The sequence below is a fragment of the Lepidochelys olivacea genome (genome assembly GCF_965140295.1).
Source record: "Lepidochelys olivacea isolate rLepOli2 genome assembly, chromosome: 3".
NCBI lineage: Eukaryota > Metazoa > Chordata > Testudines > Cheloniidae > Lepidochelys > Lepidochelys olivacea.
Window position 1 is genome coordinate 127,985,799 of NC_140413.1, and position 21,912 is coordinate 128,007,710.

The 21,912-nt window shown below is 43.0% G+C and overlaps 1 protein-coding gene across 12 annotated transcripts in view; it reads left to right on the forward strand.

Moving 5' to 3' along the window:
* Positions 1–13,151: 13,151 nt before the first annotated feature.
* Positions 13,152–21,912, forward strand: part of AFDN (afadin, adherens junction formation factor) — a 216,269-nt gene continuing 207,508 nt past the window's right edge. For 3 of the 12 annotated variants that reach the window (XM_084624831.1, XM_084624836.1, XM_084624837.1), the window contains exon 1: positions 13,153–13,656. In XM_084624831.1, coding sequence (XP_084480957.1) covers positions 13,549–13,656 — 108 coding nt within the window. In that variant the 5' untranslated portion in view covers positions 13,153–13,548. Of the gene's footprint in view, positions 13,657–21,912 lie in introns of all 12 variants that reach the window. The other 9 variants (XM_084624834.1, XM_084624830.1, XM_084624828.1 and 6 more) reach the window with 5 other exon arrangements.

The window sequence follows — 21,912 nt, forward strand, 5'->3', positions numbered from 1 at the left end:
GTTGTAACAGAATGTGCTGTTGTTTGCATGAATCTGATTAGCTTGTTTTACACCACTTCTTTATAGAGAGACTTATGTTTGGAGTTAGAACAAGCAGATGAAAATAAAATCAATTCTAGTAAGAAGTGTCGCCCTAGGGTGCTTAAACAAAACACAAAACATAATGCCTGTGGCTTTTTTAAAAATAAAGAATGAAAAGATAAACTCCAACTAATTATATGTACAGTGTAAGTAGCAGAGATAACCTAAGCCGCTGACAGGGCTGGGCTGCCACAAGTACCCTTATGGGGATCCTAAAGCACTGGCAGATCAGAGGGCAAGTTTCTTCCCTTATACATAGTGAGAACAGAAGAGCAAACAGAAATATGCTCATAGTCTGCCAAAAGTGAGAAAAGAAGAATCTACAGGCTTGGGGGACCCAGACAAGTTGTTAGAGGAGCACAGCTAAAGGATACAACCTGAAGAAGTCTTCAAAATAATGGTTCCCTTCCCAGATGTTTTTGTTTGACCCTCCACCTAAGATAGCTTGGCAGATGGGAACCCACCATTGTCTTCTTGTACCATGTCCTGACACAGTTATTACCAGCTCTTCTATTTTTGCCCATTGCCTTTCTGTTTTTCTTTCCAGTTGCTTCTCCTTTTGTCCATTTTCTTCATTCTTTCCTGTCCTCTCTTTAGCCTTTTTCTTTATTGTTTTACTTTTTTGCATTTCTCTTCTGAGTCTTCTTTCCATTCTTTCCAGCAGCTCCAATCCCTCTCACCATTCTTCCACTCACTAGGAGGCCACGTGCTCCACTGGTACCCCTCAAGACTGAGCCAAGTGACATTGCCATAGTAGCAAAGACTATAAGCTTGAACTGGTGGGCTATTGAATGAACCTAGAGTACTATACATGTGAGCTTCCACAGCTGGCTATACTAGGGGTCTCAATAAGAATAGGGAGGTAAGGTGGGTGCCTTACAAGAAACTACCCACTGCTTTACCTGCAGTAGCACATTGCAGTGTGTGTAGTGGGTGGATCTGTGGTCCTTCAGCTTTCCTCAGTCATATTAGATATTAGAAATGTATATGTGTGTATATATATATATTTTCAGTTTACGTGTGTGTGTGTGTATATATAATGTATATGTGTATATATATGTGTATAAATATAAATACACACATTAAATTTGTATATTAAAATTCGTATGTTACAGGAGTAGCAATAATTTCTCACTGGTTTTTCACTTTAGCTACTAAAGAGTCACATCAGATCTTCAGACCAAATCCGTGTAGCTCCACTGAAGTCTGTTTGCCTTTTATTTTTGTGCATGAATTAATTCAGAGCTGAGTCATTGAAAGTTGTACTGATTTACAGCAGCTGAGGATCTGGACTAAAAAACATAAATCTATACCTACTCAGATACTTATTTCCTGGTGTTACAACAAGCTGAGGCTAAATTAGGCTAATGAATCTATCTATCTATCTATCTATCTATCATATTTTACATTTGGTTGCTAAAATTAATTTTTAAAAGATGCTGGTAATGTATGAAATTCCTCATGGGAGAGAAACAGAAAATTGTTAAAATTATTACTCTGTTGCTAATGACTTCTTCCAGTGCTTATCTATAGGACTATAGCTATGCTTATCTGATGATAGATTCAGGGTACTATTATGTATTGATAAAGTAATTATTTTTATTGAATTAGTTAACAAAATAACAGGCTGCTTTGTTCCAGGCTAAAGGACAGCTCAATTTGTATTGAATTCGCATCCTTTTTTTTTTTTTTTCCTTCAGAGCTTTGTAAGAAAGTGCATTCTCTTTGTCGGGACCCATAAAATAAATAGGAACATAAAAGCAACCATACTGGGTCAGACCAAAGGTCCATCTAGCCCACTATCCTGTCTTCTGACAGTGACCAGTGCCAGATGCTTCAGAGGGAATGAACAGAACAGGCAGTCATTGAGTGATCCATCTCCTGTCATCTAGTCCCAACTTCTGGCAGTCAGAGGCTAGAGACACCCAGCACAAGGAGCTGCTTCTCTGACCATCTTGGCTAATAGCCATTGATGGACCAATCCTCCATGAACTTATCTAATTCCTTTTTGAACCCAGTTATACTCTTGGCCTTCACAATATCCCCTTGTGATGAATTCCACAGGTTGATTGTGCGCTGTGTGAAGTAAGAAGTGTAATAAGAAAGTGGTGACCCAGCCTCTTAAATCGCATATTCAATTAATCCAACAAACTACTGTACAAACATCTCAGAAAGCCTGGTTAGAGTGTAAATTTTTCCAATATGCTACTAAAAGGAAAATTTTAATTTTTTAAAGGGAATAATAATTAATGAAGATCTTATTTTTCTCTTCTGGAGTCTAGCTGAGGCCTTGGAGCCAAACACTTTCTTTTTACATGACTGTATTAAGCTTTTATTTTCCTAAAATTCATTTCAAAACTGGTGTAGCATGTTGTGAAAACTGAAAAGCTAAGACTTCTGGCTTTGTATATCTGCTTTCCAAGGATACATTGAAAGAACTAGGGATTCAGAAGATCTTGTGCCTTCAGAAAGTATTTACATTTTCATATCTCTGAATTCCCCCCTTAGTGTACATGGGATGTAGCTTTTTATGAGATTGGAGGCCTAAAACTTGGCAGCTGTGCAATACTGTGGATTGCAGTAATTTTTAAACAATGACAGTACTCTCAGATCTACAGTAATTCGTCTACTGTGTTTAACAGGTAATAGAGCATCCTATAATCCCTGACAAAACAAGAGTTATCATACATGCACAGTCTGTATGGTCACTGAAGTCAGTGATCCATTGAAAGTGACTATAGCAGCAACAAACAGCATGGCTTTCATTAAGGATCTCTTCACATTTCCATTATAAATGTCACTCAAGTTTTAGAACTCATTTGTAAAAAGTCTATCTCACAATGTAATTTGCCATTACATCAGCCATCAGCCATCAGCCTAAAAGGGTGACATTTTAAAATATGTTTGATCCATTTTATTTTGACTTTATGTATTTATTTTATATAATTATGTACAAAAGAGAAGTTTGTTAGTTTCAGAGGCTTGTCGCACTTCCACAATTTCAAATCAACTCTGATTTTAGAATCAAATTAATTACAGTACTGCAGATAGAACCCTTTAAATATTTTAAATTATTTTTAAAAGATGCTTTATATTTAATACTATATTTAAAAGTCAGCTACTGAGCACATGCAGTAACATTTTAATAATATATATTTCTGTATTAATCTTGTAAGTGCACTGTACTCTGGATGGAAACAATAACATGCGTTGTAATGGTTCAAGAGGAGAGCTACAGTCAATGGAGTAAATTATATGGCCTTTTTAATCTCGCAGAGAAAGGCATAACAAGACCAAATGGCTGGAAGTTCAAATCAGACAAATTCAAATGAAAAAGAAGGGACAAATTTGTAACAAGTCGGTTAATTAGTGGAACAAACTACTAAGGGAAGTAGTCCATTGTCTATCTCTTGAGGTCTTCAAGTCAAGTCTGAGGCTATGTCTACACTAGTACTTTTGTCAGTATAACTTATGTTGCTCGGGGTGTGAAAAAACCACCTCTGAGCGACATAAGTTACACCAACAGAAGCACTGATGTGGACAGTGCTATGTCGGCTGGAGACGCTCTCCCACCAACATAGCTGCCACCACTTGTCAACGGGAGAGCTCTCTCCCGTCAGCACAGAGTGGCTACACGTACAATCTTACAGTGGCGCAGCTGCATCGGTACAGCTGTGCTGCTGTAAACATGCTAGTGTAGACATTGGCCTCATATCTTTCTGGAAGATATGCTTTCGTCAAACATAAGTTATTGGGCTCCATACAGAAGTAGCTGGATTAAATTCTATAGCCTGTGTTACACAAGAGGTGAGACTAGAGAATTAAATGATCACTTCTGGCCTTAAAACCTATCAATCTCTGGATTCAATTTTCTAATCCACTCTCTTCCAAGGGATAATAACGCCTGAGACAGGGAATCGTATGATGTTTTAACTTGGGGTTGTGTTCTTACTTAGCCTTCTGACTATCAGTCATCTGGCTATAAAATTTAAAGGGGCTGCAACCTGAAGGTACTGTGCTCTCCCTAGGTGAAAGATCTATTCTGGTGATCAGCCAAAGAATGGGAAGTGAACCACATCCTGGCCACTATGGATGTAGAAGCCCTCTACACCAACATTCCACACAAAGATGAACTACAAGACATCAAGAACACTATCCCCGATAATGTCACGGCTAACCTGGTGGCTGAACTTTGTGACTTTGTCCTTACCCATAACTATTTTACATTTGGGGACAATGTATACCTTCAGATCAGCGGCACTGCTATGGGTACCCGCATGGCCCCACACTATGCCAGCATTTTTATGGCTGATTTAGAAAAACGCTTCCTCAGCTCTCGTCCCCTAATGCCCCTACTCTACTTGCACTATATTGATGACATCTTCATCATCTGGACCCATGGAAAAGAAGCCCTTGAGGAATTCCACCATGATTTCAACAATTTCCATCCCACCATCAACCTCAGCCTGGTCCAGTCCACACAAGAGATCCACTTCCTGGACACTATGGTGCTAATAAGCGATGGTCACATAAACACCACCCTATATCGGAAACCTACTGACTGCTATTCGTACCTACATGCCTCCAGCTTTCACCCTGACCACACCACACGATCCATCGTCTACAGACAAGCTCTGCGATACAACTGCATTTGCTCCAACCCCTCAGACAGAGACAGACACCTACAAGATCTCTATGAAGCATGCTTACAACTACAATACCCACCTGCGGAAGTGAAGAAACAGATTGATAGAGCCAGAAGAGTTCCCCGAAGTCACCTACTACAGGACAGGCCTAACAAAGAAAATAACAGAACGCCACTAGCCATCACCTTCAGCCCCCAACTTAAACCCCTCCAACGCGTTATCAAGGATCTACAACCTATCCTGAAGGATGACCCAACACTCTCACAAATCTTGGGAGACAGGCCAGTCCTTGCCTACAGACAGCCCCCCAACCTGAAGCAAATACTCACCAGCAACCACATATCACACAACAGAACCACTAACCCAGGAACCTATCCTTGCAACAAAGCCTGTTGCCAACTGTGCCCACATATCTATTCAGGGGACACCATCACAGGGCCTAATAACATCAGCCACACTATCAGAGGCTCGTTCACCTGCACATCCACCAATGTGATATATGCCATCATGTGCCAGCAATGCCCCTCTGCCATTTACATTGGTCAAACTGGACAGTCTCTACGTAAAAGAGTAAATGGACACAAATCAGATGTCAAGAATTATAACATTCATAAACCAGTCGGAGAACACTTCAATCTCTCTGATCACGTGATTACAGACATGAAAGTCGCTATTTTACAACAAAAAAACTTCAAATCCAGACTCCAGCGAGAAACTGCTGAATTGGAATTCATTTGCAAATTGGATACAATTAACTTAGGCTTGAATAGAGACTGGGAGTGGCTGGGTCATTATGCAAGGTAGCCTATTTCCCCTTGTTTTTTCCTACCTCCCCCCAGACGTTCTTGTTAAACCCTGGATTTGTGCTGGAAATGGCCCACCTTGATTATCATACACAATGTAAGGAGTGTGGTCACTTTGGATAAGCTATTACCATCAGGAGAGTGAGTTTGTGTGTGGGGGGGTGGTGGTGAGAAAACCTGGATTTGTGCTGGAAATGGCCCAACTTGATTATCATACACATTGTAAGGAGAGTGATCACTTTAGACAAGCTATTACCAGCAGGAGAGTGGGGTGGGAGGAGGTATTTTTTCATGCTTTGTGTGTATATAATAAGATCTTCTACACTTTCCACAGTATGCATCCGATGAAGTGAGCTGTAGCTCACGAAAGCTTATGCTCAAATAAATTGGTTAGTCTCTAAGGTGCCACAAGTACTCCTTTTCTTTTTGTGAATACAGACTAACACGGCTGTTACTCTGAAACCACACAGGCTAACTGCATCTGGGATTTTAAAAGAACAAAGGGTATTGCAGCCCTCAACACTCTCCAGATTTTGTGTGGAGAATGCAATCCGCTCTGGGAGTCAAGGACAGAAATCTCCCAGCACTTCCTGGCTATTGATTTCAAGAGGGTGGCTCTAGATCCCAGTAATTTTAAAAAATAAACAATCTTTGTCCATTTGCCATAAGCCATACATTGTATGCAGTGTTGTTGTAGCAGTGTTGGTTTCAGAATATCGGAGAGACAAGATGGGTGAGGTAATATCTTTTATTGGACAAACTTCTATGGTGAGAGAGAGATGAGCTCTTCTTCAGGTCTGGAGAAAGGCTCTGTGTAAGCTCGAAAGTTTGTCTCTCTCATCAACAGAAGTTGGTCCGATAAAAGATATTACCTCACCTATCTTGTCTCTCTATAAACCATACAGTCATGGAGTGGAGAGTTTCCACAGTGCTATGCACTGAACTCTCAGGGCTTTGAGCTGCTTGGAGACATAGGCCAAATTTTTCAAATTCAGGGGTCTATAGTAAGACATCTAAATCCATACTGAAGATTCAAAGGTGACTTGAAGAACTGCAGGTGTTCCAGTACCTCTGAAAAGCAGGCCATTAGCACAGGTACCTAAATATGGATTTATGGCTCAGACTCTGAAAGGTATTTCAGCACCTAACTCCCATGGAAAACAATGTGAGTTAGGCACTCAAATATCTTTGAGGACCTGGGCCCAAGTTTGAAAGTATTGGCCTTCCTGTCCTGAGAACTGGGAGGAGTGTAGTTCAGGAGATCCTTCACCCAGAGGCCTGGATAACTCCACAGCTTTTGTCTAGAAAGCAGTGGTTTTTATTTTTGACTTTCACAACAGCTTGGCCTTTCCTCTGAATAGCTCAGCCTGCTGCAGAACCAGGCTGAACAGCCTCCTATGGCTTGTGTAGCTTTGAAGACTGTGGATTGTTTGAACTGGATCAGATCCTAACCCTGTGTGTGTGTGTAATTTTTTAAGTGACTACATACATTTTTACAACGTGAACTGCAATAGCATCTAAGTCAAATGATACATTTAAAAAATGTGTAAATGCATGTTTACAGGATAGGTGTTGATGATTTTGAAGGCGCTGGTAGAGTAGAGTACATAATGTATCCTTCAGAGATATCAAGTAAGTACAATACTACCCATTTTAAAAATTACCTATGAATCTATATATTGTACATGACAGACTGTGATGGCTATTAACAAAAAGATCTAGGAGCCCTGGTGTAAGCTTTCCTGTACTTCCAGGAGATATTTTGATTTTTCTAATGGATGTTGTGGCATATATTGTAACATTTACAGTAGAGAATACTATAGTTAATGATATAAGTGACTATCATTATAACAGGATCTGGTGGCCGCACCTGATTACCAGAAAGCATTATTAATTATTATTATTATTTATTTGTATGTGGCAATGCCTAAGAGGCCAAATCAGTCATTTGAGCTCCATTTTGCTTGGTGTAGCACACACATATAATGAAAAGATGGTCCCTGCCCCAAAGAATATGCAATCTGAGTGTATGTTGAGACACAACAACAGACAGTGTGTGTGCAGATCGCGGAAAGACAAGGTAACAGTGGAATGCTCATGATTAGCATAATAAGCCATGGTCATGGAACACCAGCTACCTAGCCTTTTGTCAAGTGGTTTGTATGCATCCTGACAGAGATGAGTTTGGAGGATGACAATATAGTAGCTTTGTGGATTTTTACAAAGAGCTCCTACCATGATTAAGGCATGGCATGGGAAGAAATGTGAAGATGTTTGAAGATAAAACTGGACTAACTTGTATTAAAGGCTGGGATAATTAACAATGCAGAGTGAGGGGGCAACCAGTCAAAAGCATTTCAGAGATAATCACAAGGATGGGACTAATCTGTGATGTTTCTTTAAAGTTTGTGTTTGATACAGTGGAGCCAAGGGGGAGTGAGTGGAGAGAGTTGAAGGGGGAGAGAGTCTTCTGTAATTGAAGTGGCAAGCTAGGAATTCTCTGCTTAGCTCTTACATAGATGTAGGCCATGTGGTCAGGTAAAACCGTTGGCCTGAAACCCCAGTCATGTTCTGTGAGAAATTGTATTAGGATATGCTAAAAGAAAAGCTACATACTTTGTCAGAAGGTTGGGGAAGCCTTTAAGAAGGTAAGACTTGATACCAAGTTGTTACATGGGTGGGGGTTCCCTGGAGTTGGTTGTCCTTGTTCTTTTCTTGGTATGAAAACAACCCTTTGTTACTCTTGTAACTAAAACATTCTAAGACCTCAAGAATTATTAAGGGATTATTAAGGAAAATTTGCCAATTGAAGGACAGTTCTTTTCTTGCTGAACCAGCTGATTCACTCCACCAGTTTACAGCCATGATTTCACATATAACAACTTTCTGAAACATTCGCTTTTGAAGCTAAAACTATGCTCAGGACCTGATCCTGCAGGCCTTAGTTGAGCAAAAGTATCATTGACTTCCCTGGGTATTTTGCTGGAGTAAGGAGTTCAAGTCTCGTCCCCATTCTTAGGCCAGTGGTAAGTTATTTTTGAAAAAAATCCCTTCAGTCACTTTCGGGTTAGCTGTTGAAGGAACACCCCTGCTTCCTGCCCATATTCCGCACCCCCCAACCTGACACACACATTTTTTCTCCATTAAAAAGATATGTAAGATTTCCTCTTGCACAAAGAACTCAAAAGCTGCGGCTCTTTAGAACTTCACATGTAATCACTGTGTGAGGAATATAAAATGCTTTTAGTATTTTAGTAACAGCATGTTAGACACAGTGCGTGCTTTAAACAGTGTTATATTTTAGTCAAGTAATTCAAGAGCTGACAGGAAGTAGGGCAACCTGGAACAATCATACATTGCTGCAACTAATAATTTAATTTGACCTTATTGACTGATGTGTCACTGTCAATTTAAAAATAAAATCTCTGTCTAAATATTTTTACCTACTGTTGTTACAAGTACCACCGAACATAACACAGAGATTAGAGGTTACATATTTCTGGTGGGTTTCTTCCCCAGTTCGTTTACATTGTGTGTTGGACGGTACTGTGTATAGATTCTGTTTCTCTTTTCCCTCTTCATATAGTCACCTAATTTCCTCTGTTGTTTATATGGGTCTTTCACAAAGCAACAGGGTAGAGTAAACCATTTTAAAATAAGAAAATATAATTAAAAACCCCACACAAACCTGCTGCTTGATGCCCTAAGTTTGCAGTATTTATGTTGCTTTAATGGAGTTGCATTTCATTATATAAATTACATCATAAACACAAAAGTGGGTGGCTTCAAGTAGGGTTAAGTCATAGTTTCACCCTGAATTTCTTCATAACCTCCAACAGTGTACTGATTGATATGGTATGGCACTAGTGTCTGAGGTTCTCTGCTAGGTACATTTCTTAAATGTATATACTGAATTCTGACCACTGGCACTATGGCAGCTGGTGAGTAGCAGCCAGAATCTCAAAAAGAGGGCAGCCCTCCAAACAGTGCCTTACTCTCACCCAGTCCTTAACTGGCCCCCAAAAACTTGGAAGTAGCAGTGAGTGAGCAGCAAGGGACAGGAGCAGAGATGCAGTTACTCCACCCACACAGGAGGAACACTGTCCAGCTGGAGCTGATTTCTGAGATCTTGGCCAGTAGGCAGCTCTCTTTAAACCACTAGTTAGCCTACCATCTGTACACTCTCAAGGTGGTGCCTGTTGCAGTCTCCCTTCCCCTCATATGATTGTGATCACCAAACAGGGAAGATCTCTTAAGATCCGCTTTACTCTGTCCCCTGTACAGACTACTGTAATTGCATTTATGTTCAACCCTGCATATTTAATGGCATTAGCTCCATGTATGCTGCCAAAACTGAGCTGCTTATTTTTTCTCCCCAAGCCCCTCTGCCTTTGCCCTTCTCCATTATTGAGGCTAACACAAATATTTTCTTACTCACTCAGCCTAAGGGTAATCTTTAACTTCTCCCTCCTTACTGCACATCAGGACTGTTACCAAGTCTTGCTACTTTCCCCCCTTCAGTATTTCAAAAATCTGATCCTTTCTTTCCCTCTCAACAGCTGAGACACTTCTCTACACACTGGTAATCTTCCATCTTGCTTCTGAAACCATTTCCACCATGGCCTCCCTAATATGCACATTAATTCCCTGCCAATTGATCTGAAATGCACCTGCTAAAATCAGACCATGGCACTCCCCCCTCAAATATCTCCATTATCCACCATATTAAGTTTAAATTTCTCGGGCTCACCACCTTCAGACCCTTCATAAGTCTGCCTTGGTCTACATCTTAAACCTCATGGTTTTTATATATCCCCCTAGGAACTCTTTTGCTTCCCCAGCCTTGAGACCTGCACCATATCTTTCTTCCATGCTGCTTCTTTGTGTAAAATGACCACTCCACCCCAATGTGCCAGGTTGCCCGTCCTCTCTTCGTTCAAATCACTCCACAAGACTTATTTCTTCTGTGAGTCCTACAAACAAATTTGAGGGAGAAAGAAGACAATAATCTAATATAACAGAACCATAGCCACATACTTTACTATTTTAACCATCATCATTCCTAGTCTTTCCCTCAACCCCCACCTTCTGTTTTATTGTGCTCAGTCTTGTCAGGACTAAAATTAGATTGTAAGCTCCATAGGGAAGGGCATGTGTCTTATTTGTTCAGTAAAGTCCCTGTCACACATTGGGCACTGTATAAATAATCACAACAATGGCTTTTTATGATAGTTTAATTACCTAATCGTCTATGGTTATTTTTGTAAAGTAAATCAAGCATTACATTGTTCATGTAAGGGAAAACAAAATTGGAAAAAGCAATTTTACATCTTGTAAAAAAAATACTCTCCTTAGAGCAGTTTTCCTTTTCCCTTTTCTTCTGTTGTTTCTGCCAGCCTTGTGCCATTCTTTGTTATCAGCTGTTTGATGATTTGTCTAATTTAGAGTCAAATCCAATTGTCCCATTGACTTAAGTGGAGCTATTCTGTGGGAGTAATTTTAGCAGAATTGGGCAATAAGCTGTATTCCCTTCCAGCAGGGACCTGGTCGTCTCATTTTTGTATGAAGCATCATGTCCATTTATGGCACAATATAAGTGATAAAGGAAAAAATAAATCTCAAAACAGAAAGATTCCAGAAAATTGTTTTGTTAATAGTCCCTAATAACATGAGGTGATGCCTTAAAGGAAGATGACTTTTGATAATCGCTCTGAAACTCTGTTAAATAATTCCATTTATTATTAATATTATCCTTATGATCTGGCACAGCAATATTGGGATCAATTTGCACCAGGCACAGAACAGCCTCCTTCCTAATCCCGAAGTTAAACAGCCACTATTACTCATTGCAGGTCTTGAGAACAACTTGGTTTCATGAGTCTGTGGAAGGGGTGCAGACACAAAAGCAACACTCCACTCAGCAAATGTAAGCTGCAAGCAAAGCATACAGCTGTCTGCTCAGGCAGCGGTGGAGGCACAACTACTATAGCATGAAGTTTATATGGTCTCTAGCTCTCTGCAGGCACTGCCAGAACATCCTCTGTTATCTAGTACAGCCGGGCTGCCTTTTTTTTTTTTTTTTTTTAAAGAAGCTTTTCTTGCTGAGAGCTAAATTTTCCATTTTGCTAAAGGACTGAGAATGGTTGCTGGTATTAGCAGATTTATGAGAATTTCATAGTGGACTGGAGCTTAATTTCTTCTTTTATAGTTCACCAGAGCTTTCAGAAAGCCTTCTAAAATCTCCCAGAAGTCATTGCTTCAGGGCACTGTCCTGGGCACAAGTTCCCACAGGGCTGTGCAACAAAGGTATGACACAGCACAAGTATAGAGGTAGGGCAAAACTGTAAATGACCTGCATCTGTAAAAACAGTGGTACCATAGACTACCCACCATTGCTTGTACTTACATTGGTACCATCCCCCACTCATTAAAATCACAATTATATAATTCTCTTTGTGGACAAGGCTTCTGAGTACTAGAATCTCCATTTTAAAATAGCCCAGCCAATGAAAACCTCATCAATAAAAACAATGAATCTGAACTGCTAAGCTAAGGAGGGACTTAAAATACTCTGCCAAGTACATTTCACAGCTCTATCACAACAGACACGATATTATTTTGTTATTTCAGATATTGAACAAAACCGAAAAAATGTTTTGATAATAGGGCCAAGAGTGGACATTCAAGGTAGGGTTTGGTTTTGTTTACATTTTCCAATGCAAAATAAATAAAAACGTTGCAGTACTAGGAACACAGTATAGTATGGATTGCAACTGGTTAAAGCCTTGTAACTTCACCATGAAAGAAAACTTGCTGGCTTTTGAAATCTAACACAAGTACCTATTGAACATATATATCCAACAGATTTTGCAAAAAAAAAACCTATATATTTTTTAAAAAAATAAAAACCTGACATTTTAATATCATCTCAGATTTCTCACAGGCTGTGCAAATTTATATCAACACTTTGCTCTTATACGGCTGCTTTCATGCCAGGCTATCAAGGCTGGAGAAATGTTATTAAACATTGCCACACCGGCCAGCAAAGTATCATTCTCCTAAATTTACAGGGGAGAAAGGTGGATTGATGGAGAGGTGAAGTGACATGCTCCGGGCCACATGGGGAGCAAGTGGCAGAGCATCAAAGAGAGCCCAGGAATCTCCACCTTTTTTCCCAGCCATGTGCTCCAGTTGCTGGGTTTTTTGTTTGTTCAAAGCGTGAGATTGCCAATAGAGCCAGGAAATACAAAGAGCAAAACTGTTATTGCTTCTGATAAGGATACAACCAGTGTGTGCAACCAATCCTCTCAGTGATCGGCGCAGGGAAAAGGTTGCGGTGGGTCCGCCCTTTATTGCTGGGAGTTAAACACAGGGCCCCGATCCTGCCCTGAGAACTGTTGGGAGCGGGGGGCGGATCCCTGCTCCGCCCCTGTCGTTCGGGTCGCGCACCAGGAGCGGGCCCCTATTATCAGGAGCGCCCCCTACTCCGGCCGGCGCGCGCCAGCGGCGCGGGATCCCGGCCCGGGAGAGCGCATCGCTCCAGCCCCCCCCCCCGCGCCTCCCAGCCCCGCGCGCCGGCTGCCCTGGCTGCAGCGGGGCCGAACCAGCCGAGGCGCGCTCCCGCCGCAGTCGCCAGGCGCGGGGCGGCGCAGCCGGGCGCGGGGAGGTGAGCGGCGTGGGAGGAGAGTGCGCGCAGAGGCGGCGGCGGCGGCGCGCACGGGACGGTGTGTGTGTGTGTGTGTGTCTCTGTGTGAGGGAGACACCGGGGCAGGGGAAGCGGCTGCGCTCGGCTCCGGGAAGACGCTGCCGAGCAGGAGGCGCCGCCCCGGGTCCCCCCCCCCTCCTCCCCGCGCTATCACCGAGACGGAGGGAAAGCGCCGGGCGCGCCCGGGGACTGGGATAAAAACAATCAAATAGCGAGGAGCGCCCGCCCCCGACCAGGAGACCCCCCCAGCCCGGCCCGGCCCGGCCCGGCGGAGAGGCCCCGGCACCGAGCGCCCCGGCGGCAGCGGCGGAGGATGTCGGGCGGCGGCAGCCGGGAGGAGGAGCGGCGCAAACTCGCCGATATCATCAACCACTGGAACGCGAACCGGCTGGACCTGTTCGAGATCAGCCCCCCCACCGAGGTGAGACCCCCCCCCCGGCCACCTGCCCCCGCCACCTGCCCCCCCGCGGCCCCCTCCACGCCCCGCACCTGCGCCCGGCCCAGTCCCCTCCGCCGAGACCGGACCCCATGGCCCGGCCGTTGGGACCCCCCGCCCCCGCCCCCTCGAGGTGAGTCGCCGCGCCCGGCACAGGCCGCGCCCGCCCCGCCCCCCGCAGCTACCGGGTCAGCCTGGCGCGCCCCTCCCCGATACCCCGGCCCCGCCCCGAGACTGGCGGGCGGGGGACGCGGGGCCGCCAGCCCGGGCGCTGCCCAGAGCCGCGGGGCGCTGCCGGTAGTGCTGGGGTTGGGCAGGAGGGGAGCGGGGAAATGAACATCGACCCTCCCCTCCCCCTGCCCGAAGGTGACTCTTCCCCTGGCCGAGGTGGGGCTGGTGCCCCGGGGGCACGAGGCGGGAGTGATTTTTCGCTCTCAAAATGCCCCCAGAGTGTCGGGTGAGGGGCAGGTTTGCGACCGAGGAGAGATGGGAAAGATCACAGGACCCCCCCCCCCACCCCGCAGGCTAAGTGGGGACAGGGAGGGACCCTCTGGGAGAGGTGCTGCCAGGGGCTTCAGGGTGATGCAAACAGGAGGGCTGGTTTGTAACGCTTAGAGATGGGAGGGCAGCGGCCGGCGAGGGAAACGCTGGGGGTGTTTTAAATTTTTCGCTTTGTGCGGAAAATGCCCCCTTTAAAACGCAGCTTCCTTTACTTCACAGCTCACGGTGAGCTGTTGGTGAAATCTCCTGTGTAGCTTTCAAAGGGCGTGACGACTGAGCCTTTTTGGCTCAATGTGTTTGAAAACTTTGAGGTTGCCAACGTTCAGTTTAAAGTAAATACCAGGCAGATTCCTAATCCTAAGAGTTCACATGTTGTACCGGAAAAACACAGTGGGTGATTTCTTCCTAATGAAATGGGCGTTTTTTTAATGACTGGAATGAAGCTGGGGTTGTTTTTTAAAAAGTAACATTCAAGCCACACCCCACTGCTATCTCTTGTCATGTTCACTTCAGCTGGTCAGTGTTGTGTGTCTGGTTTGAAAGAGTGTGGGGGAGGGTTTGGGTAGATAGGTTATAGTCCTATTTGTCTGACAGTGAGGTCCCTGCTCATAGGGTGGAGACTGATCATGTGCATGTTCCTAGGGAAAAGAAGGAAATTAACACTAGCTTTTGGCCGGGGCCTGTTTGGGGTTGTTTATTAACAAAGGTCCCAGAAAGAATCTTGCTGCCTTTAAATTGCAGTCCCATTTTGAGTTCCAAGTACAGACTAATACAGAGGTAGGGAACCATGAAAAAGCTAAAAGTAATCTAATATCTTTAAATTATTAGAGCTTGAAAAAAGTAATATATTTAATTGGACGTGGTCTGTTCTATGCACTGCTGTGAACTTATCACCAAGATGAGGGTTCTATGTAATTTGAGGTATCTTGCTGCATTTATCATAATCCCAACTCCTTGTTTTTTATTCACTAAGTATTACAAAACACATTGATATCTGGTAGGCAATTAAAAATGTAGGGGCTACTACTAATGCAGTTTTCATAGCTTGTTTTGGGAGCAAAGTACTCTTCCAGTGTGGGACTGTTTACTCCTGGGGAAATTCTGCGCACCGCGCAATGCAGAATTTGTGCAGAATTAACGTTCTGCACAGAATTTCATTTTTTTTCCCAGACAACTGGCACTGTGGAGCTGCTGGTCTCCACTAGGGGATGGTCGACCTGGCAGAGCCCGGCTCCCCAGCTCGCAGTGTGCCTGCATAGGAGCCCAGAGAGGTTGCAGTTCCTGAGTTTGCCAGTCCCGCTTGGTGCGGTGCTGGAGCTGGCAAGTGGTGCCCATGGAGAGAGGCAGGAGCAATAGCTGGGAGCTGCAGGGAAGGGCTTCTACTTTCTGGGAGGGGAAACTGAGGGTAAGTGTGGGGGGCATGACTTGAGCTGCTCTGTAGGCGGCTGAACCTTTAAATTGTGGCGCCCTCCCCCCCCACTATCAGCAGGTATGGGTCGCGTCTGCCTGGTGGGACAGTAGCGGCTGAACCTTTAAATTGTGGCGCCCTCCCCCCCCACTGTCAGCAGGTATGGGTCGCGTCTGCCTGGTGGGACAGTAATGAAGCTGCGTGGAGTGGAGCCTCTGGCAGGGCTCTGGGGGAAGGGAGAGCAGGAGTCTGGGCTGGAGGGGCCCCACACAGCCTCCCCCTTCCCCGCAGTACCCCCAGCAGAGCTTGAAATATGGTTACACTTCCAGGGGCAGGGTGAAAAAAGGAGAATAGACTAAAAGGCGCAAGAGGTAGAGTTTTCCCCCAAGGTGTGCCTAGCTGGCACATGTGACACACCCAGACTGAGGTGTCCGACAAAAGCATAACAGAAACTGGGTTGTCATAGGGGTTTCTTTAACTCTCTACTACTGGGGCAATCTTTTTTGTTGTTGTTGTGTGAATTGTTACATACATACATGCTGACAAATATTTTGAAACAAATTACCAAAATAATTGAAACTGGGGAGATTATATTGTTGTTTTGACAAATAAGATATGCAGAATTTTTAATTTTTTGGCATAGCATTCCCCCAGGAGTAACCTATAGGTTGACACAAAATATCAGTAGTTGAATTTTTACCTATTCCCTAAAAAGAAAAGGACTACTTGTGGCACTTTAGAGACTAACCAATTTATTTGAGCATGAGCTTTCGTGAGCTACAGCTCACTTCATCGGATGCTGTAGCTCACGAAAGCTCGTGCTCAAATAAATTGGTTAGTCTCTAAAGTGCCACAAGTACTCCTTTTTTTTTTTTTGCGAATACAGACTAACACGGCTGTTACTCTGATACCTATTCCCTGTTATCTTCCCCAGTGTTTCCTATGTCATCTCTTTCTTCCCATTTAGGGCAAATTATGTTTGTGCAGTGTTGTTGTGCTAGTGACAGCCAGCTTGAAAAAATCATTTCTTTAGGTTGGCTTTCTACATTTACCATTGAGATTTACCAGTCTTTGCACATAAGCTACTTGATTGCCCTTTATCATGATGAGAATGAGAAATTATATTTTACTCACCTTGGACAAATAGATTTGCAGTTTAGGCCCAGATCCTGCAAATGTACATGCTTAATTTTACTACTGTGAGTAGTCCCATTTATTTGATTGTATTTTACAGACATGTAGGCTGGGATTTTCAGATGAGCCTGAAGATAGTACAGGCTCCTGCATGGATGAGAAATAATCAGTTTTAGTTCACACCTGATGGTGTTTCAGTGCAAGTCTATGTGGACACTCTTATTTTGGAATGTTTGTTATTTCAGTGCAAGTTTGTGTGGATCAGTCCTAAGGGGATTAGATGTCCAAATTCCATTGAAAGTTTTCACTCCCTTTTGGCTTCTTTGAAAATCCTAACTGTAAAAATAAAACAAGTTATCCACAGGGTTTTGGACAGTGTGATCCATTGGGTAGGGTATGGAATTTGGGTTCTATTCCCAGTTCTCCCTGGCTTGCTGTTTGATCTGAGAAAATTATTTAACTTCTCTTGGCTTCTGTTTCATATACATGCTGTGTGGATTTTTTAAAGTGACATTTTGCTAAAGGGCTTCAGGTTCTATAGATGAACTTTCACTATGTGAAATACAATCAAAATACTTCACAACTTTCAAGATTTTTTGCCAAGTAAAGTGAATATGGCACAGTTAGGGGGTTATATTTTGTTACACTGTGAACAAGCCTCTTTAAATACAAATGTTTTCACAGAAATACTGTGTGGACTTATTGAAAGAAGGTAACATTTACACCTAATAGCATTGTAGGTATTTACATTTTTTTTTTTTAACAATGTGTATTTCAGAAATCTTTTAGTAGTCCATGTTACTTATTAGTGCCCCGGATGTACAGCATGTGACACTTACAGGTATCAAATAAGATTAGGTTCCTGACCCAAGAAGTTTACAAATGAATATAAAATACTGCGGGTTATGACTTAATTTAATATCAGAGCAACTAGCATAAATTGAATTCTTATGTTGTCAAGATCGATGGAAATAGTGGAATTCTGTAATTTCATAGTTCTAAGAAATTTTGCTTTGCTGTGGTTTATGAAGTATTGAGAGACTTGCTTGAATTAGTATTAAACTAGAACTAATAAAAATTGTTTTTAAATATATAGTTTACTATTCAACAATATTTTAAAGAATGCTAGGTCATCTAAGGCACAGCAAGTTGGTTGGGATATCTGAACCAAGTAATGTGTTTATTGTGGTTTGAGGAAATCAACAAAAAATCAAGAGTCCAAAACAAATCAACTCCTCTCCAAAAAGAAAATAGAACTAACAAATTCTTGTACTCTTAAAATTTTGCTTATTTGTTAGTCTGTTGCTGGGTTTCTGTCTTATCTGTTTAGAATTTGAGCTTTTTGCAACGTGTCACATTAAGTGCTTGGGTATCACCCAGAACAGTGGTGCTTTGAGCTTGATTTGGTACTTTGGGTGCCATAAACCAGATAATATTATTCAGTAGCAAATTTTTTTTTTAGCTGTGTGTAGGTGGGGGGTGCCATTACTTAAATTCAGTTTGCTATAAGAATTTTTCACTGCTAAGTTTTTGCAGTGAAAATATTTACTTTGTTTACAACATGCTGTTAAGTTTTTGAAGGGAAACATGTTCATTGGACCAAAGAGAGAATTAAAATGACTCCATGGTCGAGTGGTTAGGGCACTCACTTGGGAGGTAGGAGTCGCAAGTTCAGATCCCCCTGGTCAATGACTTACTATTTATATGAAGAGGAACCGCTTCATCAGGAAAAATTGAGACTTTCCTAGAATATCCCATAGTTAGGGCCCTACCAAATTCACGACCATGAAAAATGCATTATGGACTGTGAAATCTGGTCTTTTGTGTGCTTTAACCCTATACTATACATATTTCAGAGGGGAGACCAGCATTTCTCAAGTTGGGGGTCCTGACCCAAAAGGGAGTTGGGGGTCACAGTAATGCCACCCATACTTCTGCGCTGCCTTCAGAGCTGGGCAACTGGAGAGTGATGGCTGTTGGCTGGATGCCCAGCTCTGAAGGCAGCACCCATGCAGAATTAAGGGTGGCAATACCATACTGTGCCACCCTTACTTCTGCACTGCTGTCTTCAGAGCTGGGCTCCCAGCCAGCAGCCACCACTCTCCAGCTGCACAGCTCTGAAGGCAGCGCCGCCACCAGCAGCAGCACAGAAATAAGGGTAGCCGTACCGCAACCTCCTCTACAATAACCTTGCAACCCCCCCCACCCCAACTCCTTTTTGGGTCAGGACTCCTAAAATTACAATACTGTAAAATTTCAGATTTAAATAGCTGAAATCATGAAATTTACAATTTTTAAAATGCTGTGACAGTGAAATTGACCAAAATGGACCATGAATTTGGTAGGGCCTTACCCAGTGGTTAGGGTACTCCACTGAGAGGTGGGAGACCCTAGTTCAAATTCCTCCTTCACATCAGCCAGAGTGGGGAACTGGACTGCGTCTCACACATCCTGGGTGAGTGCTGTAACCACTGGGCTAAGAGAGGCGTCACTACCACCATCTCGTCATTGTCCTCCTCTGGCTATTTAGTCAATCTAGCCAGGGTCAAAAGAAATATTCCATTTAACCAAAATGAATTTTTTCTTGGCTTTTTTGATTCAATGACACTTTGAATTTTCAGTTTTGGTTCAGCTTGACGTGAACCTTTTTTTTTTTTTCCCCCAGAACTGCCAGCAAACTGAAAAATCAGTTATTCGCTCAGCTGTATAGCGTACCTCCTTTTTTGTAAAGTGCATTGAGATCTGCCGATGAAAAATTGTGCGTGTAAAAACTAGACGTTGTTGTCTTGATGATAATACACCTTTAACTTTACTACGCATCTTACTCTCAAGTCAAAGTGAAAAAGGCTAAAAGGATTGTGGTTTTCATAATACTGATAATTCAACTTTCTTATCCTACATAGCTAAGTTACATATTGAGTTAGATTTATTTTTGGAGAAACATTTTAGAGCAGTTTTAAGCTTGCCCGAGGGCTGCTGAGTAGGATGGGGGTCATGAACCAAAATTTATTTTATTTAGAATTTCCAGAAAAAATATTTTAATCTAATGACATTTTCTTCATTAACATATATTGTAATTTTCATGTGTATCTCTAAGCTTATGCACAACTTCGGTTAATCTTGTATTTGTTTTATGTTAAATCTAGCTTCTGAAGTCAAATAGATGGTCATTTCATATTTAACAATTATTGTTTTAAAAAGCAGACTTCTGAAAAAATTGTCTAGTTTCATTTAAGTCAAATATTAGAGACTTTTGCCCGCAGATATCAAATCTGCCTTTGTAGGTTCAACAGCAGCATATGTTAGGCTAACTCTGACTGGTTCAGATCTCAACATTGAGGGGATTTGTTGTTTACTTGATTTTTTTTGCTCATTCGGAGACCGTGTAAGTGCAAACAGAAAATTGGTCTTGGCAGTACATCTCTAAATTGACAGAACTGGCTTTTAAATTGTGTGTATAGAGCTATATATTTGTGTGTGTATATGTTTAGGAAAAATGGTGAGATGTTGATTAGATGGGATGGGGTTGGAAATGAGATGTAATTTTTCACCTTTAAGTGATGGATTCAGATCTGATCCTGGGTGACTGATAGAGGTTAAAAGTCATTGTCATTTGTGGGATGTCTGATAGAGCTTATATGAACATGAGTTGATGTTCTAAAGGCCTACTTAAATTTTTTCAGATACGTAATTCCCAATGCATGCAGCTCCATTAATGGTAGCACTGATGGAAACTGAAGTATAGGCAAGAATTGTGCATTTTTAACAGGTTTCAGAGTAGCAGCCGTGTTAGTCTGTATTCGCAAAAAGAAAAGGAGGACTTGAAACTTTCTAAACTACTACATGCTACAAGGGGCCACAGCAATGGTTCCCTCAACCCACCTAGCAATATTGTTAACCTATCCAACTATACTCTCAGCCCAGCAGAAGCAGCTGTTCTATCTCGGGGCCTCTCCTTCTGCCCCTCCACCCCCACGAACATGATACAGTTCTGTGGTGACCTAGAATCCTATTTTCGACGTCTCCGACTCAAGGAATATTTCCAAAATACCTCTGAACAGCATACTAATCCACAGAGGTCTCCCTACCAACACTACAGAAAGAGGGATTCTAGGTGGACTCCTCCTGAAGGTCGAAACAGCAGACTGGACTTCTACATAGAGTGCTTCCGCCGACGTGCACGGGCTGAAATTGTGGAAAAGCAGCATCACTTGCCCCATAACCTCAGCCATGCGGAACGCAATGCCATCCACAGCCTCAGAAACAACTCTGACATCATAATCAAAAAGGCTGACAAAGGAGGTGCTGTTGTCGTCATGAATAGGTCGGAATATGAACAAGAGGCTGCTCGGCAGCTCTCCAACACGAGTTTCTACAAGCCATTACCCTCTGATCCCACTGAGAGTTACCAAAAGCAACTACAGCATTTGCTCAAGAAACTTCCTGAAAAAGCACAAGATCAAATCCGCACAGACACACCCCTGGAACCCCGACCTGGGATATTCTATCTACTACCCAAGATCCATAAACCTGGAAATCCTGGGCGCCCCATCATCTCAGGCATTGGCACCCTGACAGCAGGATTGTCTGGCTATGTAGACTCCCTCCTCAGGCCCTACGCTACCAGCACTCCCAGCTACCTTCGAGACACCACTGACTTCCTGAGGAAACTACAATCCATCGGTGATCTTCCTGATAACACCATCCTGGCCACTATGGATGTAGAAGCCCTCTACACCAACATTCCACACAAAGATGGACTACAAGCCGTCAAGAACACTATCCCCGATAATGTCACGGCTAACCTGGTGGCTGAACTTTGTGACTTTGTCCTTACCCATAACTACTTCACATTTGGGGACAATGTATACCTTCAGATCAGCGGCACTGCTATGGGTACCCGCATGGCCCCACAGTATGCCAACATTTTTATGGCTGATTTAGAACAACGCTTCCTCAGCTCTCGTCCCCTAAAGCCCCTACTCTACTTGCGCTATATTGATGACATCTTCATCATCTGGACCCATGGAAAAGAAGCCCTTGAGGAATTCCACCATGATTTCAACAATTTCCATCCCACCACCAACCTCAGCCTGGTCCAGTCCACACAAGAGATCCACTTCCTGGACACTACAGTGCTAATAAACAATGGTCACATAAACACCACCCTATACCGGAAACCTACTGACCGCTATTCC